We start from the raw sequence: 25,420 nt of genomic DNA, 5'->3' as shown, positions 1-25,420 counted from the left end.
CAACCAAACCCACTCAGTGCTGAGCCCACAGGATCATCATTATCCCGAAGTGCACAAAGTGGATAATGGAGCTAATCCACACTGTGAGGGAGGCACTGATGAGCCAAAGCTTTTAGAACCGACTCTCCACAACAGCTCTGCTTTTCTCCCCCTTTTTCCATGGCAGTAATTTGGTGCATCCTCCAGCATGCACGGATCTATTGACAAAAATCCCTTTCCAGCTCTTTGTGTGTCTCAGGAGGGCTCAATCCTCCCTGGGCACGGGGATATTGTCAGTGCCAGTGGAACAGAGGTGCTCAGGCACTGCAACACCTGCACAGGGCAGAGGCTGGGGGATCTCCCTTTGGAGATACTGGAATTATTTCCCCATGGCTGATGTGTTTCCCAGCAGGTGGAGGCTGAGCTGGAGATGAGGCAGGAGCAGCTCCTGGGTGGTTTTTGTCTGTGAGGGAATGGAGCAAGGCAGGAATAAAGGATGCAGAGCTCACTCTAAATGCAAAGTGCCTCTGGTTTGGGAATTTGTGAACTGGGGGGTCCAGGCAGCTCCTCAGGCCCTGGGTCCTGTGCAAACACTTAGCAGGGAATAAAATCCTTGCAGCAAGGAGCTTGTGATTTAAATAATTTAAACAGGCAGAGGGGCTTGAGCTGTGCATGAGGAGCAGAGCCCAGTACTGAGGTACCTGGGTAGAAAGAAGAAATTGCTGCAGTTTCTTTTTTCTTTTTTTCTGCAAAGAGAAATCTTATTCTTGATTAAATCCCCCTATGTTCCCCCAGCTCCTTGGCCCCCATGGTTTGTTGCTGGGACAGAGCCCCTGCTGCAATAAAGAGCATTTCTGCCTTCAGGAGATCAACACCCTCTGGAGCACCACCACTCTCAGCCTTCCTTTCTCCCACATTATTTTATTTTGGCAATATTTAAAATTTAAAAGATTCTTTTATGATGCTTCTGTGTCCAGCTTATGCCCACCCTGATAAATCCAGCCCATAAACTGAGCTCTTTATTTCTCAGCCCCCTGAAGAAGCCAGAGCAGCAGCTCTAAGCACTGCCTGTCCTTGGCTTTCTCCTGGGCATTCAACCTGGACAGAGGGAAAATTCAATACTGGGCCTTTATTAAACATTATCATTTATTTTGTTTATGGATAGCTCCTTTATTTCAAACAGAAATATTCCATATTCACTGGAAAGTTTGGTTTTTTAGGTTTTTTTTTCATGCCTGTTGGAAAGAGTTAGAATTTAAAAAAAAACAATAAGGAAAAAAGGCTTGGATACATGCAAATCATACTGACCGTTGCCAAATGTATTAAAAGTAGCAGAGTTTTTCCTAAGTTACCTTCTTGCAAATGGAGGACAAACAACCACTGGCAGCCTGAATCCCCTCTGGAAAAATGGACAGAGCCAATGGGACCAAAAATCTGTTTGCACCCAAAACAGCCAAGCTGGAATCTCTGCTGGGAGCTGCTCAGGGAAGGGCTTGGGGCAAAGAGGCTCCCCCTGCAAAGGGAGTCAGCTCTGCTCCTGGAACACAGAGAGGAATCTTCCCCACTTTCCTGCCCTGCCCCAGCTTTGGGATCCAGTGAAATTCTGGTTCCAAAAAGCCAAAGTGCCCATTCCAGCCGTGCTGCTCTGGGCTGATCCATTTCCCACAAAATAAAACCAAAGCCCTGGCTTGGAAAAAACTGGGAACAAAGCACTTCTGGTCCAGGGGGCAACAGCCATGGCCAAGGGACCCCAAGGCTTTCTAGGGCTCTAAATCCCAGCTGGCTGTGTGGCAGTGACAGGGGATGAACCCCAGGCTTGTTTTACCTTTTTTAACCCTTCAGTGCCGTGGTCTCTTTTTGTCAGTGATGCTCCTGAGCCCTGACTCCAGGATTTGTGTGTCCCTCCCATTAAAAGCTCAGGAATTTTTAGAGCTGGTGGGAAACTGGGTTTTACTGGATAAATCCTGGGCAGGCACAGGTGCCAGCCTGGTTTTGGTAAGGCTGGAGGTGAGGGTGGTGTCCAGGCACGCTGCAGGCTGGGATTTAACCCTGCCCCAGGAAAACAGAGCTCTGCCTCTGGGCTGGGCTCACAATACTGACAGGAACACCCCGGGTTGGTGTGTGAGCAGGTTTTTGAGCCCTGCTTTGTGTCTGAGCAGGTTTTTGAGCCCTGCTTTGTGTCTGAGCAGGTTTTTGTTGTATCTCAGGAGCCAGGCCTCTCACCAGTGATTCCTGAAGTCAGGAGTGGGAAGGATTGAAGGTTTATCCCAGGCAGGTCCCTTTGGGGTGGCTGCTGTCTGTCCATCCCACGTGGGGAGCAGCTGAGATGCAGCACTGAGGGAAGGGAGCCTTTCCCTGCACAGCCTGGGCACCTCCCTGCTCCCCTCTCTTGCCCTTCTGAGGTTCTGCAGCCCCTTGGAGATGCATTTCTGAGAGAGCCAAAAGCACAGCACACCACTAATGCTTCAGAACACCTGGCCAGCTGTTAGGAAATACAAACACTCCACGTGATCACTTTGATGTGTTCTTCCAGAAGGAAATCACTGACGTTCGTGGCACAGGGGGAAGGCAGCACTGGGACTCCTGGAGCACCCAGGAGTGGGAACAGAACTCCCCCAGCTCTGAGGTTTGAAGTCATCCTTGCTCAAGGTGCCCACCCAGGGGCTGGACATCATGTCTGTGCTGTGGCTGCCCCTTGCTCTGGGCCAGGCAGCTCCCCAGCCTGGGCTGTTCTGTCCATCTGCACCCAGTCCGTGCTGCCAGCCTGGCCTGGCCCAGCCCTCAGCTCCTCCTGGCTGTCCCCCAGCCCCTCCTGCCCCTCCAAATCACTGACCTGACCCTCCCCAAACTCCAGGATGGTCGGCAAATTCCCCTGCTTGGGGCAACGCCTCTTCAGGCTCACCAGGAAGGGTTGGGGCAGCGAGAAAATATCCACATTATTGCCCAGATCGATCCAGGTGACGCTGGGGAACTTCTTGGGGTCCTTGAGGGTCTCGGTGAGGTCCCTGAGGATGGCCTTGGTCAGGCGGTTGCCGTTGAGCGCCAGCGTGGTGAGGCGGGGCAGCCCGCAGAGGGCGGGCAGCAGCTGCAGCAGCATCTCGTCCGTGAGCTCGGTGAAGCACAGCTCCACCGTGTCGATGTGCTCCGAGCTGTGCTCCAGGTACGACGTGACCCTCTCCAGGTCCTTCAGGGTCAGCGGGATCCCCGACAAGTCCACGGTGTTGTCCTGGGGCTTCCCCATCAGCACGGCCTTCAAGCTGCGGGGGGAGGCGAGGAAGGGGTTAATGAGGGGTGGATCTGTTTGGGGACAGCGCTGCTGAGAGGGAAGTGTGGGAGCCTGGGTGTGAGAATTTGGAACTTTCTGAAAGGCACAGACCCAGCAGAGAACACTGCACCTCACCTCAGGTGTGGAGAAGGCTTCCAAAACTGACTGACAGCACTGGGATCGCAGGGGTGGAGTTGGTTATTCCAGATTTTGGCTGGTTATTCCTGTGATGTTACAGGGTGGAGAACTTAGAGAACTAAGAGTTTGGGAATTGATTGACAGCACCGGGATTGCAGGTGTGGAGTTGGTTATTTCCACCCTGTAAGACCACAGGGAGGAAAACTTAAGAGTTTGGAGTTTTACAATATTAATAAATATGAAGCAAGATAGAAATTTTAGAGCAGAGACAAGTGAGGATGGGGTTGGCTCTGCTTGGGGGCAGCACTGATGAGAGGGAAGTGTGGGAGCCTGGGTGTGAGAATTTGAAACTTTCTGTGCTGTGAGAATTTGAAATTTTCTGTGCTGAAAGGCACAGACCCACCAGAGAACACTGCACTTGACCTGAGGTGTGGAGAAGGCTTCCAAAATTGATTGACAGCACTGGGATCACAGGTGTGGAGTTGGTTGTTACAGGTTTCCACCCTGTAATATCACAGGGTGGAAAACTTAAAAGTTTGGAGTTTTACAATATAAATAAATATGAAGCAAGATAGAAATTTTAGAGCAGAGACAAGTGAGGATGGGGTTGGCTCTGCTTGGGGGCAGCACTGATGAGAGGGAAGTGTGGGAGCCTGGGTGTGAGAATTTGAACCTTTGTGTGCTGAAAGGCACAGACCCACAAGGGAATGTCGGGAGAACCACAAGAGAACACTGCATTTGACCTCAGGTGTGGAGAAGACTTCCAAAACTGACTAACAGCACTGGGATCACAGGTGTGGAGTTGGTTATTCCAGATTTCCACCGTGTAACATCACAGGGTGGAAAACTTAGAGTTTGGGGTTTTAGAATTTAGAAATAAATATGAAGCAAGATGGAAGTTTTACAGCAGAGACAAGTTGTTCTTCTTTACCTTCTTCTTCCTTCTTCTTCATGGGTTTGGGTGGTGTTTTGTAATTGGACAGAAAATCCACACTTTGGGCTTTGAGGGATCAGTTATTGGGTTAAAAGGGAAAATAATCCAGGTGTCATTTCTTAATTGGATGGTTTAGTCTTAGAAGACCTCGTAACAAGAGACAGTTTGCCATTTTGTGCCTTGCTCATGAAAGAACTCATGGCTGTGGAGCTGTTTCACTGATAAGAAATAATAAACACCTGAGTCCAAACATGAACTACCCCCTCTAGTGCCTTCCATCCTGACTTCAACAGAGTTAGAAAATAAATACAGAAAACCCACAGGCAAGGACGGGAGTTGTGGGAAATTGATTTTTAGATAATTATGTAATGTATTATAATTTATAATTACATTATAATTAGGAAATAGTCAGCTTCTAATTGTGATAGCATGAATTATAACACCTGTATTGTCTCACCCTTCTCATGAAACTAAAAACAGAATAAAAGATTTCAAAACACCTCTCAGTTGCCCCATCTCTGGGGCAGGGAAAGGCTCTTGTCCAGCAAGGAGTTATGGAGAGGTTTCCTGGAGGATTTCAGCTGGGATGGATGGAGGACTGTGGGAAATGGGTTTGTGGAGAGTTCTCAGGGCTGACACAAGGCCCACACAGTGTGCAAACCTTGAGATAAGAAATGCTGACTTAGAAATGCCATGGAATAGGACAGACATTGTTGAGAGAGAAATGGAGCTACAAAAAAGTTTCAGAAGATGGCCTTGCAAATCAGACTGGATACTTTGGAGAAACAGAACTATGAAAGATGCACTGTAGTGGCATCCATGAGGGGTTGTTTTAGATTATTGCCTTTAAGGCATGGCACAGCAAGAAGCTGATAGACCAAGAAACTTATAAATGCATTGTAATTTAAAAATAGTTTGCCTGTGATTGTGATGGCATGAATTTTAACACCTGCATTGTCTCACCCTTCTCATGAGACTGAAAATGGAATAAAAGTTTTTAAAACACCTCTCAGCTGCCCCATCTCTGGGGCAGAAAAGGGCATTGTCCCTTTTCCAGCAGCTCTTCTGCAGGGTGTCTGTGCTGCTGGGGGTCACTGGGACATTCCAGGGCTGTTTCATGAGGAACCCACATCCCAACCCCATCCTCCAGGAGTGCAAAGTTCATTTTTACCACCCCTGGCATAAAGAGGCTATCCTGGCTTTTCAGAGCCTTTCCTGCTGCTTTTAAAAGGGTGAGGAAGCCCTTGGTTAGACAGGCAGGAATTGCTGTGGGACATTTTCCCCTAGGAAGCTCCTTGAGCAGCAGGACAAGATTTTTGTCCTCTCAGTTGCACAGGTGGGAAACTGAGACCCCAAGCTTAGAAAAGGAAGCTCAGACAATTCCAGGGTGGTTTGACTTCATTGCCAGTGTGTGAGAACTGTTCTCTCCTTTCTAGAGGTCTACAAGAAACCCTCAGATAAATACATTAACCCTCAGATAAATACATTAACCCTCAGATAAATACATGAATTCTCACAATCTCAGAGATTTATGAGCACGAGCTAGGCTGGACTTTCACAGGTCACTTTATCTCCAGCAAAGCCCTGCTGGCAAACCATGTGCTGAGGATGTTTTTAATGAATTATCCTGGATGCCTGAGGGGGTGGAAGGAGCTCTGTGACTGCTGTGTCAGCTTGGTGGCCTCAGGTGTCTCCTGAGCTGCCCAAGGAATGATGCTGTGGAGAATTCTGTGATGCTGCTGCTCTGACTCCTCTGGGAGAGTTTTTTCCAAGCTGCCTATGAGGGATGACTGCCCAGAGATTCCAAATTAGGCAAAAAAGGGGAGTTTTACCCCAAAAATCCATGCCCATGAGTTGAGTACCAGTTAAATCCAGAGCTACTCCACATCCAGAGCTGTACTTTGGTGTTGGCAGCTGTTTCTCTTGGACATCTGCAGCCACATCATTTTTGGGAGCAGCCCCATGTGGGATCAAGGTGATGCCTCAGTAACAAGTTTTGCCCAGCAAAAAACCCCAAATCCCTCTTGTCTTGCAGCCTTTGAGCACCAAAGCAGCATCTCACCCCCAAATAAAGCACAGAGCACCCCTGGGAATCAGTGATAACCATTTATCGGCACAGCAGCCAGGGCTTGATCCTGGTTTTATCCATTTTTTCCTGTGGGATGTCTGGTGTGGCCTTAAATAAGCAAAGTTAAGGAGACAACAAAGGGGGAATGGGGACAGCTTCAGGACAGCTGTATTTTTTTTTTTTTCCTATTTTCATCTGCTTTCATTATTGCTGCACATTTGTTCTTTCCCTCAGAGCATGTATGGGATTTCTGCCAGGCAGGAAAAGGGGATTTCTCCCTGGGGTTCCATCCTTTCCCCCTGAGAGGGATTTAGCAGATCCCCAGTGGAACAGATTGACTGATTCCCTTTCCAAGCTGCCTTTTCACCCTGCAGATGAGCACAAAGATCCCCTGAACCCCCAGGTCAGAGTGGCCTGGGCTGCTCCTGGGGGAGGCTTTGCCCTCCTGTCCCTGGGGAGCCAAGCAAACAAACCCCAAACAGGATTGCATCCAAGCAGTTCTGAGGCAGAACATGGAAATAAGAGGGATATTTATGTTAACAAACAGCTGGAAAAGCTCCCAGCCCTGCCAGAAAATTGGCCCCAAATCCCAGGAGGAAAATCTTAACCATTAAACAAATCCCTGTGAGCTTTAGTGGGGGATCAGTTACACCCACTTGGTTTCATCCTCACATTTTACAAGGCTGTTCCACAGGGAAAACACTGATTTTTTTCTTCCCCCCCAAGCTGGGGTTTTGCCCAATATAACACCAGGATTGGGAATAGAGCCCTTCCCTAAGCTCCACACTGGCAGGATGCTGATTTATCCACGCTCACGCTGAGCTGAAAGCTCTGTGCCATGGAATCAGATCAGAAAATGTTGTCATAAACAGAAATATTGATGTTCAGATCAAAGGGAATGAAAAGAAAGGGGTTTCCTCCTGCTTTAAATTCATGGCACTGCTCTCAAGCACTGCACAAATCGTGACTTGTGTCGTGTGCTGAAGGAAAATTGGGATGTTCAGCCCAATTCCCTGCAAAGGAACAGCTCAGGGAAAATGAAGAGGCAGCCCCAGAGAGTGAGGAATTCCAGCAAGGAATTTGGAGAGACACCTGGTGAGAAAAGTATTTCTGAAAATGTCAGTGAAACATTAGTGGGTGTAATGAGTCACCCAAAAAAATCCAACGCAACAAAAGAAAGGTAAAATCCTGAGATAAAAGATTTGTCCTGAAATAATGGTGGTAGCAAGGATCAGCATTGAATCTTTTTTCAAAATCCCTGCGCCAAACGATGGCAAACACTGGAGTAGAGACTGGGAAAGGAAGGAATACAAACAAATGCTGCAAAATCAGTGAGAATTGTGAGTAAAGGCCTGAGAATCCCCACCCTCAGAGGAGGAATCAAGACAAATAAATACATTTTTATTGATTATTTGTCTTGAATAATAAATAACTATTACATAATTATTTAGCTGAAAGAGGGAATGTGACTTGATAATAACATATTGTATATTAAATAGCCTGTACTATTTCATATTATACTTATATATTATTATTTTGTATAATATTATTGTATTGATTTATTGTTATTTATTATATTAATTATTATATTATATTCTATTATATTACATTATATTATAGTATATTACATTATAGTATAGTATATTATAGTATATTACAGTATATATATTATAGTATAGTATTTATTTATTTATATTATATTTATATTTTATATTATATATTATTATTTTATATTTTATTTATATATTATAAAATATATCAATATAATGAGGATGAATGAAACAGAAATGATAATTAAATGCTCTTTTTTCACCCCTCTTAATGCAGGATCTGAGGACACCTCCTGATGCTGAAAGACTGAATTCTTAGGGCATAAAAGGAGCTCAAATTAACCTGCAGCCATGGGATAGCCCTGAGATCAAGGACTTTGTGGAGGTCCCAGGTGGACAGGGCACTGCTGTGGCTGAGAACATCCAAAATTGTGGTAGGATTTAAAAATAAATAAAGAAATAAAAAATTGGCTGTGGACTGACTGGTATTGAGGAGCAATCAAAATTCTGCAGTTCACCCAAATGGAGTGACCAGAACTGGAGTTGCCAAATTCTCCAAAATTTAGAGCCAGGAAATTCCTCCTTTGGGTTCATCATTTTTTTTTACTGAATTTTACACAAACCCAGTGTGGGCACTGCTGGGATTGCTCCTGAGCTGCCCCAGCTCTGTGGTCACAAAGGTTTATAAAAAAGGTTTATAAACAGCACAGTTTAAAGCCTCTGTTCCCCACAGCTTGGAAAGACTTCCCTCCTCAGAGACTCTCAGGGTAAAGAGGATTTTTAAAATACATAAATTTCAAAATATGGAACTTTAAAGCTCCTTTTGAGCTTACCAATAAATTCATTAAAAATTCCTAAGTCTTTGCTGGTAAGAAAGCACCAGTGGGGATTAATTATTGTGCTCTCTTCTTGTTCCAAGAGCTTTCCCAGTTTTGCCAAGGTTTGCACTTTTCATGTCAGAAACTCCCAAAATCCCTGTTACAACATCATCCCTGTGCTGCCCAAATTCCAGCCTGCTCCTCCTGCAGAGTGCTGGGTTTTGGAGGGTAGGAAGGGCAGGTTGCTCAGCCTGGCCCTGAAATGTGACATCAAAATTAACTTTAATGTGTTTATAAAATGATTGTGCCTGCTGGGAATGCTCTGTGGGAATCACAACCCTAAACAGCATATTGAAAATAAATAAATAAATATCCCCAAACAGTTTGGGCTGCTCCTTGGATTCAGCACAGGAATTTTGAAGCACCTTAAAAGCAAACCTGGAGGGAAAGCTAAAATTGTTCCTATGGCAGCAGGACCCCACAGTGACCTCCTGTGCTGTTCTGTGCCCTCACAGCTTCCCAAATCCCCAAATCCCCAAATCCCTGTTTCCCTTGGCTCCACACCAAGCTCCAGGCCAGGGGTTTGGATGGCAAAAGGGAATTCTGGGCTCCTGGGAGGGCTCCATCCATAAATCCTGGCCAGCAGGATCAGAGTCAGGAGCTGTGGCTGACAGCTCTGATCCATGCAATGCTTTGGGCTGGAAGGGACCCACAGGGACACACAGGGACCCAAACCAGCCCCTCCATGGGGACAGGCACAGGTACAAACCTAAAACCCAAAACCTAAAACCCCAAGGAGAGGGAATTCTATCCTGGGTGAGGGCTGGCCACTCCCACAGCCACAAGGCTCCACCTCGGGCTGTGGGACAAAGGGACACTGGAGAGCAGGGACAGAGCAGGGACAGCCCCCAGTGTCACCTCATAGAGCAGGGACACCCAAGAGAGCAGGGACACCCCACAGTGTCACCTCACAAAGCAGGGACACCCCACAGTGTCACCTCACAGGGCAGAGACACCTCACAGTGTCACCTCATAGAGCAGAGACACCCCACAGAACAGGGACACCCCAGAGTGTCACTCCATAGAGTAGGGACACCCCACAAAGCAGGGACACCTCACAGAGCAGGGACACCTCACAGTGTCACCTCACAGGGCAGGGACACTCCACAGTGTCACCTCACAGGGCAGGGACACCCAAGAGAGGTGTCACCCAACAGAGCAGCGTCACCACACAGAGAAGTGTCACCTCACAGAGCAATGTCACCCAAAAATGTCATCCCACAGATCAGTGACATCCCACAGAGCAGAGACACCTCACAGAGCAGTGGCACCCAACAGAGCAGTGGCACCCAAAAACATCACCCCACAGAACAGTGTCCCCTCACAGAGCAGTGTCACCTCACAATGTCACCCAAGAGCAGTGTCTGGGGTCCTGCTGGACTCCCTGACCTGGGAGGGCTGTCCCAGGATGATCCCATGGAAATGCCACCACCTTGTCCCCCTGTCCCTCCCCTGTCCCTCAGTGTCCCTCAGCAAAGGGACCCCATGAAAAGCCGGGAGCTGCTCAGAAATTGGATTTCTGCTATCCCCCCATCAATATCTCCAGCAGGGACAATTAGCAACTCATTTGCATGCAGCTCATTTGAATACAGCTCATTTGCATACAACTCAATTGCATGCAGGTTGGGATGGGGAGGGAAGGGAAAGCTCCTTGCTCTGTTTCAGAACCATCATTCCTCCCCCCTTCTCAATTTGTTTTTATTTCCTGCTAAACAAAATGCTAAAAATAAACACTTGGGAGCAATCAAAATGCTTTGCTATAATTATAACTCTATTTAATTTAGTGGGGAAAAAAAATAAAAGTAAATCTGCTGCTGTTGGAGAGCTCCATTTTCCTATCCCATCCTCCCCAAAATAAAATGTATTTATATCAACCTCCCAACGATCCAATTTGCTCCCAAACCTCTGATTTTATACAGAAATTGCTGGAATTTTCCCAGCAAACTCCACTCCAGGGGAATAAGGAGCTGCAGCTGATAGAACCTGGATTTTACAGGAGAGGCAATTTGCACAGAGAAAAGCAATCAGCAATTCAAAGGAAAACATCCTGGGCTCGTTGCTTCTGGAAATGACTCCCTGGAAGAGAATTGGCCCAAAATAAGGATTTGTGTTACAATAAATGAGAGTTTGCCATAAAACAAACAGCATTTTCTTCACATTCTAGCACAGGAGGGGAAAAAAAGGCTGGAAAGGCTCTTGGAAAGGGACTTTTATGATTGAAGAGATACAAAAGTACCCAAATAATGCTGGATTTACATGAGCAATTCCCCACTAAGGAGAGAGGAAGCAGGGCTGGTTAGGAAAAGGACCTTTAAATCCATTTGCAGCCCTCAGGAACCAGAGGGAAGAGGCCACAGGAAAAGAAATTCCGAATAATTTGCTCATAAAAACACCCAACTGGCTGCCAGCAGTGTAAAAAAAGCGAAAGAAGAGGAGGAAAATGAAAAGGGAGAGGGATGTGATGGAGAACAGCAGTGCTGGCCAGGACTCCTGCATTTTTCTGGAAAAGCAGGATGGAGATTTCCCTAAAATCCATAATTCCAGCCTCCCCCTTTGGTTTTGTTGGTGCTGTGTTTGATTTTTGGAAGGAATGAGCCCATTAGAGGCTGGATGTGATCCCACAAGTGAGGGCAGAGCGTGGCTGCTCCTGCTCTGTCCCCTCACCACAAACTGAGTTTTGCCACGTCGATAGAAATTGGGGCTGGTGTTAATTATCCCCATCCCAATCCAGAGCCTCAGGAGCTTTGGGATGGGGGAAACACCCAGGAACAGCCAGAATTGAGAGGCAACGGCTCCAATTCACCAAAATCCTCTCCCAGCCCTCAAATCTGCCCCTGGTGCTGTCAAACAACAAAAAAAAAAAAAAAAAAAACAAAACCAAAAATGTGTGGAGAACTCCCTGTATCCAGGCCCTCACTGGGGTTTGAGGTTCACACTCGGCAGAGGCTCTTTGTGTTTCCTGTTCCTTGAAATAAGTTGAATTCCATTCACACAAAAGGGAAAACCCCAGGATTTTTGGGGGTGGGGAGAGAAATTTCAACTCTGATCCTCCAGCCCAGTTTTCTCATCAGAAACCAAAAAAAAAAAAACAACAACAACAAAAACAAAACCCCTCTCCCAACTGCTCTTCCTGCAATTAGGGAGTGATCAGCTGCCAAAATGTGTGCCTGGGGCTTGGCTTTCCCTAAAATGTTTATTTTCTTGGAGCACAGATCACATTTGGAAGAGTTTAGGCAGGCTGAGGTCCCCTCTTGCTCTGATGAGAGCCAGAGCCCGAGAGCAGCCAGCCTGGCTCCCGGGGTCCCGCTGTCCCCTCCCTCCTTGGCAAGGGACTGTTCCCACAGCCAGCAGCTGCCATCACCCCCTATTTCTCCCTTTTTCCCCCAAAATCCTTGGCAGGACCCTAAATCCTGCCCGTCCCACCAAAATCCCAGCAGCTCTGGTGCCCAAGTGAAGGCAAACGGGGATGGAGCAGAGGGAAACTCCTGATCTGGTTTGGGGAACATGCCCATGGGATGGGTCTGTGATGTCCCATGTGGGGCTGGTGGCCTCCAAGCCCATCCAAGGGGTCAGGAAGCTCCTCCAGAGCACAGAACATCCTGAGGAACATCCAGGGATTTGTGCTGGAGGAGCTGCAGCAGCCAAAGGAGGAGGAGATGGACACAGTGAGGCAGCCAAGAACCTCTCACCTGATGTTTGGCCAGGTTTTAATCAGAATTTGTACATCTATTGAGCCAAAAAAGCTTTTTTAAATCATAATTTGTACATCTGTCAAGCAAAAAAAGCTTTGTTTCACCTGGTTTTCAGCACCCAGGGGTTCAGTTGGCCAAGCAAACTCTGTTCCCAACCTCCCAGGGGTTGGGATGGGGTCCCTGGGATTTGGCAGCCCCAGGATAAGGAGCCCTGGGTTGGAATTTCCAACCCTGGGGTGCATCTGCTTCCCATTAACACCAAACACTGGGTCTGAGCAGAACAGAGCCACCATTGTCCCCTCAGCTGTCCCCCAGTGAGGAATGACAGGACACAACCTGGCCCACTGCTGCTGCCTTCTAAAGAAAAAGGGATTTTTGGGGTGGTTTTTCATCTTCTGTTCCAGTGAGAGGATTTTGTAGCATCCCTCTCCTCTGTCACTGCAGCAGAGGTTGGAATTGAGTTTCTGGCACCCTGTGGGGGTTGCTATTCCTGCTGGGCACAGTTTTTGGTGCAGTTGTTTCATTTGAAATCCCCTTCCCTGAGCCCAGAAAGTGACTGCAGCCATTCCTGCAAAGCCAAACAAAGGGAAAAATCCAGGCAACAACGAGAGCAGCCTGAGCTGCCCACAGCAAACTCCCTCTCCCCCAGCTCTCTATTGCTTCTGGCAGGTTATTGCCCTGCTGGTGGGGGATTTCAGCCTCCAGCTGCCCCCAGAGATGCAAACAGAGCAGGGATGTGATCCTGTGCTCCGAGCAGCAAACACTGCCCAGCTCCCCCATCCCCAGGCACTGCAAATTCTGCTGGACAAGCAGGAAAACCACAAAAAACCTTCCCTGGATTCTCCTTGTTTGGCTTCCCTGCTCCAACAATGCAAATATTTTGCTTTTTTTCTCTGCTCTCTGCACCCACCAGTGATGAGGGGTTGTGTCACCGTTTAATGAACGCCGCTGCAAAGATCAGCACAACAACAAATCTTCAAATCTTCCCCAGTGATTTGTCCATATTATTATATCAACATCAACAGATGCTTTTTTTTTTTTTTTTTCCTTTTCTTTCCTTTTTTTCTTTTTTTCCCCCAAATCTCCAGCTCATCATCCTTGGGATAACGAGCCCCACTGGAGGGGCCAGCAGCTGATGAAAGCAGGGAGGGGATGCAGGACAGGACTGGCTCCAGATGGGCATTTGTGCCAGGCCAGGAGCTGCCCAGGGATAATCCTCACTCCCCAGGGCACCAGAGGAGGGACCTGCAGCACACCACGGTGGATTCATCCCAAAAAAAACCCCACCAGCTCCCCAGGCTGGCGCTAATCCTGGATAAGGAGAGAGGAAAACACCTGCAGGAACATATTGCACCCTGGGCTGGACAAAGGGGATCAGCCTTGGGGGTCCTCTGACGCTGGGATGTGTCAAAACAGCCTGGCAAGGCCTGCAAAAACCTCAATGCGTCCAGAAGCTTTGGACTTTTTCCTGGAGGTGCCAAAATTCCCTTTTGAGATGCAAAAGAACCTTCTGTGCTTCAGCTGCTCCAGAGGGTTTGGTTTTTTCCCTCCTCCCCATCTCTCAGGAGCCAAGGGGAGTGTGAGGATGAAGGAAGGGGGTGACCCCAGTTTGTGTCACCCACGGGGACAGACAGAACCCCCTGGTGATGACACAGCCCCCCCATCCCCTTTTTGCAGCGTTATTTTAAATGATTTCCATTCCAAGAGCAGCAGCAGCAGTGGGAGGTGGGAACTCACCGAGTTAAAGTGATGGATGAGCTCACTAAACACCTTCATTCACCGCCTGAAAGGGCTGGGGAAATCAAATAAATGTAAAAAGCGCCCATCAAAGCTTCATCACGGAGCTTGATGGTTTTAATTGGGAAATCCAGCCCGGGGTGACAGCCAGGCTGGGCTGGCTGGGGATTAAATGGGCTCTGCTGCTGGGAGTGATGCCTTTCCCCCACAGAGCAGCGTCCAGGCCCCAAACTGCCCCTCAGCACCCAAAAAAAGGAGTCAGTGGCCGTTTTGAGACAAAATAAATCATCCCAGAGTGTCTGGACCACTTCCAAGCAGGGGGATGAATTATTTTCCCAGCTGATTCCCTCGTTTAATAACAATTTCTACCGGGCCGAGTGGTGGGGATGGATTTAAATAATCCCAGCCGTGTGTCCATGGAAAATCTCATTTCCACTCTGCCCAGAAGCAGAGGAGTAATTATTACCAAAAAAAAAACAAATTAAAACCCCACACTTTGCACCATCAAAGGCCTTTTCTAATTAAGCACAGGACTAAAAAACACATTTAAAGAGGCACAAGAACCCAAGTGCAAGGAGGTGGGAGGGGAGGAACATTATCATTATTCCTTGCTTAAGCTGCAGGAGGAGAGGGGAAAGAGGAGGATGAAGGGGGCTTGAAATCGAGGTAGTGCCTTAAAAATCTGAAGTTTATTAGGCTGCAGCAAAAGTGTGAGGGAAAAGTGGGGAAGGGTGTCCTGCTGCTCTAAATCACCCCAGCCCAGCCTCAGGTTGTTTCTGCTTTATTTTCCAGCATTTCCGGCTGACAGGAGCAGCAAAAGCAATTTGAGATTTTGTCAGGGTCAGTATTCATCAGGCTGGGGGGAACGGGGTTTGCAGTTTGGGTCAATTGCTTTCAATTCTGGGGCAGCCCACACAAAGGGCAGGGGAAGGGCTCATTTTACACACTGAAATCCCTTGGATGTGCCAGCCCTGTGCCACCAACCCGGGTGGCATTTCAGTGGCCATCAATTATTCACAGCTCAGCTCCAAATGCAGCTCTTGGTCAATGCCAGCTCCTGGCTGGGCAAGGTGTGCCAGCAGCTGCAGCTTCTCCATGGGCAGGGAGGATTTCTCCCCCAGCCAAACTCAGCTGGAAAAAGAATTCAATTCCACCCCAACCTGCTGGTCTGCTGGCCAAATAGTGGCAAGGAGTGATTTCAGCACCACCTGCTTGGTGTGGTTTGCTCAGTTTTTCCTGGAAGCAGGGGGCAGATCCTACAGCTCCCACTGCAACAAGCACAGGAAAATCAGAATTTTCCCAGAATATCATCAACAATAACTCCCTTTATGCTTTAAAATTATTTAAGGGATACCTGGAGGCATTTAAAAGATGTGGAGATGTGATCTTGGCTTAGTGGTGGACTTGATCTCAGAAGGTTTTTCCAGCCATGATGGTGGCAGCTCCTTTAATTGCCACAAGCCACACATTGCAGAATTATTTCTCAACCACAGCCCTCACAGATCTTTACTCCCCCAGATTTGCAGCATTCCACCTTTCACCCACACCAGGCATTTCATCTGTTCACAGCCTGGCCCTGCTTTCATCCTGCCAAAAGTCTCTGACTCTTTCAACTCAACCAGAAGCATCACAGCATTTTCCTTCCAAGCCTCTGGAGCGGGGTTCAATGGCCTGTCCTGAATTCTCTGGGCTTTTGGGCCCTTCAGCATCATCCAGCAGGGAGAACTGGGTGGAAAAGGAATTCCTTGGGTGGTTTTCAGCCTCTGTTTTGCTGCTGGGAGCAGCTCAGGACATCCCTGTGCACTGTCAGGTCCATCCCTCCCTGCCTGACACCCCCTCCCCAACCCAGGGATAAAGCACAAACCAGGGACACCCTGAATTTATACCCCACTAGCCTGAAAAGAGAAATATTTAACACCAAAGCCTCTTAGTCTGTACATTATCAACTTTAAAATGACACAGCTTTCTTTTTTTTCTTTTTATTCCTCTCTCATTCAAGAAATCCACCTCCAGCTGGATGGAATCCTTCCCTTCTTCCCACTCAGCCTGTGCTGACTTATTCCTCCTCTCCCCTCCAACATCACACCAAATTCCCACCAGGACAAAACATTTCACCGTGGTCACAAAACCCTGGGGTTGCCAGAGGAGATATTTGCACATTAAACACCATTTTTGGAGAAGATTCATTGGAATTTCTACACCACAAGGAGCTCCAGGGAGCTGCATCCCAGTTTCAGAGGGTTGGGATTTTCCCTTTCTTTGGGAGGCAGCTTGGACACATTTAACCCCAGTTTAACCTGCCCACCCCACTCAAATCCACAAAAAATCCCAAATCTCAATGCAAAGGACCAGCTCCAAATGCTGCTCCTGTTCAGGTATCTTGGGAAATGGATTTTCCACAAAGCAAAGGAGCAGCTTGGGCACATTTAACCCCAGTTTAACCTGCCCACCCCACTCAAATCTACAAAAAAATCAAAAATCTCAATGCAAAGGACCAGCCCCAAATGCTGCTCCTGTTCAGGTATCCTGGGATATGGATTTTCCACAAAGCAAAGGAGCAGCTTGGACATTCCCAGCCCATGAGAGCACAGACACAGCAGGGACTGTGGGACTGTGGCTGCAGCAGGGAGGTGCCAAAGGGAATAAACTCAAGGGCAGCAGCCCAGAGCAGAGGGTGAGGAGGGAACAGAACTGACAGGGCACATCAGGGTTTGTTGCCAGCCCAGCCATAAGAGAAAGAGAAAAGTCACATCTTGAGTAGCTATAAAAATCCAAAGTGGGCAGATGGAGGCAATGCCCCATGGCCATGGAGGGGAGAGAGAGGTGAGGAGGACAGGGGTGATGGAAAGGGCAATCCTGGGATAAAATTACATCCAACTTTTTATTCCAACTCCTTATTGGTACCTCAAAAAGTTCCTTTTCTCCTCTTTGTGTGCCCTGAACCCCATCAAAGCTCCTCACCTGCCAAATCCCACAGCCCTGCTGGGACCAGCTCCCTGCTGCTCTCCAGCACCACAAATTCCCAAACATTTCTGCCAAAGCACAGGAAATATTCCCAATTTATTACACTGGCTGAGCCCTGTGGGAACTCCACCAAGCCAAAGGTGTCTCCCAAAGGTTTTCCATTCTCTCTCCCAAAAATCTTAGCTCATTTCTGTGTCACTCCAGGCCTTCCCATCACTTTTAGACATTTATTAGAGAGTGTGTCTGAGTCTGGGCTGAGCATCCCAACCTGGAAAGCCACCAGGAACCAGAACTTTGCTTTTCTCCATCCCCAGAGCCTCAGGCCATGCTGGACAGAGCAGAGAGGTTTGGGAATCGCCTGTTTTCCACTGCAAAAGGTGGAAAACTTCACCACCACCCCAAACCACTGAGTTCTGAGCATTTGGAGCATCCTGTGTCCCCTCAGCTCCCTGGGCCAGCCCCAGAATGTGCATGGAATGGCATCCATGGGCACAGGGAGAAGGGATCACCCACACACATCCCAGAGGCTCCACTCCCACATTCCCTGCTCTCTGCAGCAGCTCCAGCACACACACACACAGAAATGGGATTTTAATGGCCAGGAGCCCCTGCTCCAGCCTCCTCCCACCACCCGGGTTTGTGCTGGGTGCTCCAAAGGGACCTTTTGTTGCAGGAGCTCCAACTCCTCTCACTCACCCACCAGCTGCCACAGCAGAGGAGGATTTCCACCACAAACATTCCCTTTTGTTCTCCAAAGGGCTTCTCCCACCATCAAAACTCATTTTTTAATAATTTTTTCCTTTGTAAAGCAACGCAAGCAGGCACTGCCAACATGAAAGCCCTGCACCCTGCATTCCTGCAAGACAGAAATGTTTTGTGTCCCTGATGGAATCAGGAGTGGGATGATAAAAGATCATTCCTGCCGTCAAAATAAGGCTGCTCAACCTCTGTGAATTCATCTCTAAATCCAAACACCTTCTGTTCCAACAGGTCTCTGCTCCTGGATGCCAAATGCCATGGAGAACATCCAACCCTCAGGTAACCAGGGGTTAAATCTGCCACAGCCTCACAGAGCCTCCACATGCCCAAAATCTGTCCCAAATTATTCATTTTCCTGCTGTTTTCAAGGTGATTTCACATCAGAGGGTGAAAGGAGTTCAGGCTGAGTCACAGGTGTCACCAGCAGAAAGGACAAGTGGCAAAGAAAAGAATAGGCTGGAAAACTCAGGAAAACCCAGCTCAGGAAAACCACCTGGAAAACCCAGAAGAAGTGAGAAGAGAATCAGCTCCTGGCTCTTCCCAGGTGCCAGCACTGGGGAATTTGCACAGGTGAGGGCTGGGAGCTGTGAAATGAAAAACTGGGTTAGAAAGAGCAGAAAATGCCACATTGGCTCAGCCTGGTGTGAGCATTTGGGGGTTTCTCTGAGCAGCACCAGGGTCAAAAAATCCACAAATTTAGGTCCAGATTGACCCCATTTAATTCCATTTAAACTGAGCTGCTTCACCCTAAATTCTTCTCCTGCTTTGTGCAGGGGCATTAACAAGAATTGTGTGTATAAGGAAAGATATTTGTTTTATCTGATGTAAATTTGGAGTTACAACGTGAATATTTGATATTCCTTCAGCTGCTGCCCACTGCCCCATCCTCTCTGCTGCATTCCTGCCTCATTCCTACCGGGATATCCCCGGGGATGGTTTCCCCTGGAAACACCTCCTGCTCCCAGGAGCTTTGATTCCCAATTTGCCTTTGTGATGCCGACAGGAGCAGGGAGATTCCTGGAGCAGGGAGATTCCAGGGCTGGAATCCTGTCCCCAGGCAGAGCCAGGCACAGGGAAATGATTTTAGCAGGCTGCCTCCATCCTGCTGCTGTTGGCTTTCCCCTGATTTTCATCCCTGGATGTTGAATGTATTCCGAGGGAGGGCGTGGAGACAGCGAGGGAGAGCCAGACAGATTTACAACGTGCCAAAAAAATAAATAAGGTCATTTGGCAGAGGTTTGGGTGCTGCTGTGCCAGGGCTGGGGATGTCTGCCTGGATTTAGGGAGCACACCCAGCCTGGGAGGAGCTGGGATTAGGAAGCAGAGCCTCTCTCCTTCTGCCTGGCCAAAAAATCAGCTCCATCCTCTGTGCCCATCCTCCTTCTCCTCCTGCTGCTGCTCTGCTTCCCATTCCCACCTGCAGTGGATATGTGGGTGTGGATAAAGGAAAGAGATTTTCCCTGCAACACACACATGAAAAAGGGTGAATCTGTGATATCAGGGAGTTCCTGCAACACCTGGCAGCAGGGCTGAGTCAGGGCAATGCCAGCACCTGGGAATGGGAGCTCACAATTCCACTGTGCACTTGGAAAGCCCAGCCCAGAGCAGGATGCTCACTCTAAAATCCCTGTTTTATGGCATTTAGACTTCAGCACAAGACTGACTTCACCTTCCAGCAAAGGGTTCAACTCACAGCCACCTCCTAAAAGAGCATCTAAACCAGAAATGCAGGAAAATCCCACCCTCCAAAGCCTGGCTGGGGCAGAACCAGCAGCCCACGTTGGCACTGGGTCACTTCAGGGCTCGCTGGCAGCCAAAACCTGATCCCAAAACCTGATCCCAAAACCTGATCCCAAAACCTGATCCCTGCCCCTAAAGCCCCGGGAAACCTCAGCCATTTCCCGGCTGCTGCAAGGAAAAGCTGCAGATAAAGCCTTGCAAATCTCGGGCACGAGGCTGGGCTCACACCGCGCTGATCCCGGGCTGGGGATTAAGGACGGCGATTGGTAATTAAAGACAGAGGGGCACAAAGCAGAGCTCGAGGTTCTGTCATTTCCAAGGATTTCGGGCGGTTTGGGGGCTGTGAAGAGCTCGGATGTAGCAGCAGAGTGACCTGAACAATGGGGGGATAAGGGGTGAGCATTTCCTACTCTAATTAAGAGGAAACCCCGGAGGGTTAATGAGCTGCTGGGTCATTACAGCTCCGTGTGCCCCCAGGACACAGCCTGGGAGCTCCAGCACTCCCCCAGTTTCTGCTGCTTTATTGGAAAATGCAGATTTTAGCCATTAATGCACCTTAAAACCCACCAGAAATGTAGGTAACACTGCTAGTGAAATACATTTCTCCTAATGCTGCTAGTGAAATATATTTCTCCACGTTTTGCTCTCTCAGGGCATCACTTTGTGAGGATGATAAGCCAGATCCCTGGGAAATGTGCTCCTAATCCTATTTGGCCACTCAATCCTTCATTTCCTTGTGTCTTTTTTTCCTCCTGTGACCACATTCCTCCCCTCTCTTTACCTATCCCATTTTTTTCATTGGATTAATTCCTACTACAGCTCCATTACAACCAAAACTCTCCTGGGACCACGAGCCAGCACCTGGATACAAATCCTGACTCTCCCAGATTTGTTTCTATTTCTCGCTTCCCTAAGCAAAAATAATAAATATATAATGCCCAACATAAGGAAAACAAGCAGCCCTTTCCATTCTCATCAGCCTCAGCCACAGGTTTCTCAGCTCTGTGGATCCAGGATGACACCAGATGGGAATGCTTTGCTGAGGAGCTGGATGAGGAGGGGATTTGGGTTATTTTTTCCCTATTTTTAACAACAAAATTCCTTCTGTGCACTGCAAGCCACAGTGTGCATGGTGACACGTGCCTGTACATTAATTACCAGCTAATTAGAAGCTCTTGGAGAAGTTTGGGAGGCAAGGGATGTTTGGAGGATGGATGGCTCGGGTTTTCCAGACCATTCCTCCTCCCCAGGCACTGAAGTGCTGTTCAACAGGGAAAGGAAGATGGAAATAGAGGGAAACACCTCTGGGGGAGCATGAAGGAACCATAAATGGGGGAAATTCTGGTGAGTTGGAGAGGGAGGAGGATTCTGGAGGTTGGGACACCCCAGCTCTGAGCAGGGTGGATTTGTTCCTCCTGTGGCTGCAGGGAGCAACAGGCAGCTCCCAAATTTGCCAAAACCATTGTGGAAAACTCCCTTCTCCAGTGTCCCCAGCCCGAGGGGTGGCAAGGCCATCCTGGGGACAGGGAGCCAGCAGGGACTCACCAGGACTGCGGCTTCCTCTTCATGATGCCCTGGCGTCTCCACTGCGAGTGGGGGCTCAGGTGGTAGGTGAGCTGTCTGCAGAGCTTCTCCATGGCTCCCAGGGAGTCCCCTTCCTGCAAAAACACGGAAAGGACACGGGGTGAGAGCTCTGCAGCACTGCCACCACACCCAGGGGCTGCCCCGAGCCCAGAGCGGCTCCAGCTGGAGCTGGGAAACCTTGAGGGACCACCCTTAAAACTGTCTAGAAAGGGGGAAAAAACCTCTCTGAGTGCTAAGATTCTGCAGGAACTACTATTATTATTATTATCATCATCATCATCATCATCATCATCATATCCTTAGTATCCCACCATTACCACCTGACACCACACAACAGCTTCCAGCACTAAAATCTGGCAGAGATTGACTAAATTTGGTTAAATCACCCATTCAGTACCACCCAAAATCACTTCCCAGCAGCTTTGTGAGCTGATGGAGTCTTGGGAAGAGAAAAAATCTCACAAATTTAATTGTTAGGAAAAATAAAACATGAAGAAACGTGGTGTCTTCTTGATTTTGGATCAAATTTTCATCCCAAGGGATATTGGGATGAAAAACTTGAACTCTGAGAGTTTCTAAGGATTTGGGTCTAGAAATTTTGGGTCCTAAAAGTAAAATAAAATAAAACCCAGTCCTTATTTTTATAAAATAAACCCCAGGATTTTCATACAGATGATCTGCATTCCAGTAATTCCAACCACCCATCCTGCAGTGCCTCTCTTGCTCTCTGAAAGGTCACAGGCAGAGATGAGCCTGACTGAAAGATCAATAATGATAAAAAAACATTCAAAATGCGACAATTTGTGCTGCCTGCCTGGTTTTATCAAAATGTTACATCATTAGGGAAGACACAGGAATTAAAGATGAAACCTTACAATAAACAGTCAGTCTGGGCTGCTCAGCCATGGGGATGGCTCAGGATTTTCTGGGAAAATCCTGAGGAAGGTTCTGTATCTCCTCTGCCTGGACAGCCAATTATTGCTGCCTTCATATCCTCCCTGAGAGCTCAGATTTTGCCCCCTAATTTATGAAATTTATGCAATTTATTCACCCCCTCACCTCTGCATCAGTGGAGCAAGACCAGCCTTATAAAGACATCATAAATATTGAATTACCTGGGAGCAATTGGGATTTTGACAAATCACTTGGGGGTGTACAGGGAAACAATTACAGCAGGTTTTCTCAGGGTAAAAAAACCAAAAAACACAACAACCACAAAGCCAGGACATCTCTGCATGTGGCTGAGGCAGAAATATCAACCAGGATTTGTGGGGTTTGACTCCACTGTAAGAATGAAGCCTTGATATAAATTGGGAGGGTTTGTTCCCAGATATATCATGGTGATTCCCATGAATCACAAGCTGATTTTCCAGCTGATTTTTCCCTCATAAATCCAGGGTGTTTTCCCTGGTAATTCCAGGATGTTTTCCCTGACAATTCCAGGGTGGTGCTTGCCCAGCTCCACCTGCACTGATGGCAGCAGTGCCAGGGGATTTCAGGCAGAAATTGCCCAGGAAATCTGGGTTTATAGGAGCACATTTAAACCCCTGCTTTTCAACACCTCATTCACCACCAAGCTGAACCCAAAATCTGGGTTTTCATCCCACAAATTTCATCCCTCAGGCGTCCCCACAGCTCCTCTCCCACTGCAGGCCCTGTGGCAAAAACCAACCCCGGGCCTGGATGAACCCTGAGAGGCTCAAGCTGTGGAATGAACACTGAGAAAATAAAGAAAAGCAGGATTTTACCTCATGTTTCCCTCAGGAAAGCCTTGAAAAGCAGGCAATTCTTTAATTAGAGACTCAAAATATTTTGGGAAGGCAACACTGCCAGCAACACCTTCCCGGCTGTGGAAGCACCCGCCCCAACATGAGAAGAAAACACCACAGATTTTGACACCTTTCTATATTTTTTAATTTTTTTTTTTTTTTTTTTTACCTGCCAGGTGCCAGCTGCTTTCATTTCATCTGCTTTTTTAAATATTATTTTTATTTTTAAGCATTGCAGCCCCTGAAACAGCAGATCCACCCTGAGGGAGGAGTGGGGGTTTTCAGCTCCGAGGCCTCCCTGAAGAACCGGTGTTGAAAAGGAAACAAAGTGTTAAAATCCTGAGGGGGAAGGACATTGCTGGCATTTTGTGCTGCAAATTTCCTCCAAAATAACCCTGCAAGAGACAATTCAAGCTGTCTCCAGCATTATCCCAGCTGAAGTGTTGGGGAAGTGAAATGATTCACAAGAGGAATGCAGAAAAGCTGAGAAAGTAAAAAAAAAAATACCACAAATTTTTGCTGGTTCAGGTGTGTCATGACCATCTTGCCTCTCCAATGAGGTTTTTTGAGGTTTTTGATGAGGGTTTTTTTTTTCCCTTAAGCCTTCCAGATGGCCAAGGGAAGCTCAGGCCTTAACTTCCCATCAAACCAATTCCTGAAAAATTCAGCCCAAAGCAAACCCAGCCCATCCATGCTGATACAGGAGCAGGACAAGGAATATTTTAATCCTTTCTCCACATCCAGCATCCCCACCCTTTCAGCCCTTTTTCTTCACAAGCTCACATCCCAAGCCCTGTAGATCCTGAGATATTTCTATTTTGGGGGCTTTAATAAATGATTTAGAGCACATGATTCCTGCACACTTTATCAACTTTGTGATAAGAAAATAAATATAATAATAAATAAAATTCCCATTTCAGAGCCCTCCTAAGGCACAGGCTGGGCTCCCTCCTTCTGCACATCTCATTCCCACAAACTCTCTGCTTCAGGAATCTCAATTTTTCAGGTTTTTACCCAAACCTCTGCAGCCCCAAAACTTCTGTGCAGGAGAAGAGACTTTGCTGGTGTTGCGCCAAGGACTCCAAACAAAAGCTTTTCCCTGTTCCTGATCCAAATCTATCAGGAAATAATTGGAGCTAACACACACACCCTGGTGGGACTGAGCCCAAGAGCTTGTTTGGAAAGGGCATCAGTGTAAAAATCAGCTTTAAAATCAGCTTCAAAAGCAGCCCAGCTCCTGCTGGCAAGGTTTGAACCTCTTGGGGAATGGGGAGACCCCTGGGATGAGGGGAGTGATGATGGCAAGAATTCCTGTGGGATGCTCCCTCTGCCTTGGGATAACATCTCTGCACCATCAGCACCCTCAGGAATGATGGAAAAAAAAGCCACAAACCCCTTTGGGCAGATCCTGCTGCTTCCAGGGGTGAAGCACTTCCCACAACATCAAAATTGAGGCCAAAATCTCTTTCTGCCACATCTCTATCAGTCTGCATCACATCACTCATGGAAGGTCAATACAAAGCTGATTTTTGTGGTCAGAGGGCAGGGAAACCTCAACCTGCACAGCCTGAATCCCACAGAGCTGGTTTTGGGAAACCCTGAGTGCCTTTTCCATGGAAAGGACAACAACCAAGCACAAAAATTGCATTTTCTCACCACCAGAGCCCAATCCCAGCAGCAAACTCTCCTGAAATAACACACAGGAAAAGCCTCACACAAGATGTGACCCCTCTAACATCACACAAGGGGTAGGAATGTGCACTTTTTATCTGGTTTTCAAACTGTGGGAGGAAAACTGCATGGTAGGGCTGAGGAGATGGGACAGACCACACACACGCAAGAGTCCAGCTTTCCCAGCTGATGCTGCTGACAGGAAAAAAAGGGAAAAAAGCTGGGATGTGCCCTTTTCCTGAGCACTGAGCTCCTACAGATCCATCAGCCACACATCTGGAGCTGGGATTTGTGTCCAGACCCCGTGGCTGAGGCATCACCCAGCACCTTTCACCACCCCTGAGCACCTTCCTGGCTTTTCTGCAGGGCAGAGGGATTTCCCCAGAGAAAAACAACCCTGAAATGAGCAGGGCTGTGATTCCACTGGGGGTAAATAAACCTGGGGTCACTGCCTGCCCTCCCTGCATCACCTCATGGGCAAGATTTGGGTCCCCAAAGTGGATTTCAGGGCTGCTCCAAAAGGAGAGAGAGCTCAAAGGAGGTGATAAAGATGTGACAGCAAATTAATTTGTTTTCATTAAGAAATGAATCCCTGCTCCTCCTCCAGGAGCAGAATCTCTGGGGATGGGCAGAGCCCTGGGGCCAAGCACCGTGGAAAAGAGGCCAATGTTAATGATTCAAGAGCCCTGGTG

General features: G+C 47.9%; 1 protein-coding gene across 1 annotated transcript in view; it reads right to left on the bottom strand.

Moving 5' to 3' along the window:
- Positions 1 to 1,149: 1,149 nt before the first annotated feature.
- LRRC75A (leucine rich repeat containing 75A) overlaps positions 1,150 to 25,420 on the bottom strand; it is a 58,060-nt gene continuing 33,789 nt past the window's right edge. The window contains exons 3-4 of the mRNA XM_058817859.1: positions 21,250 to 21,362; positions 1,150 to 3,236 (exon numbers count right to left, since the gene is read on the bottom strand). Coding sequence (XP_058673842.1) covers positions 2,651 to 3,236; positions 21,250 to 21,362 — 699 coding nt within the window. The 3' untranslated portion in view covers positions 1,150 to 2,650. The remainder of the gene's footprint in view (positions 3,237 to 21,249; positions 21,363 to 25,420) is intronic.

Source organism: Ammospiza caudacuta, chromosome 20, assembly GCF_027887145.1.
Source record: "Ammospiza caudacuta isolate bAmmCau1 chromosome 20, bAmmCau1.pri, whole genome shotgun sequence".
Lineage (NCBI taxonomy): Eukaryota > Metazoa > Chordata > Aves > Passeriformes > Passerellidae > Ammospiza > Ammospiza caudacuta.
This window is presented reverse-complemented; position numbering and strand designations above follow the sequence as displayed.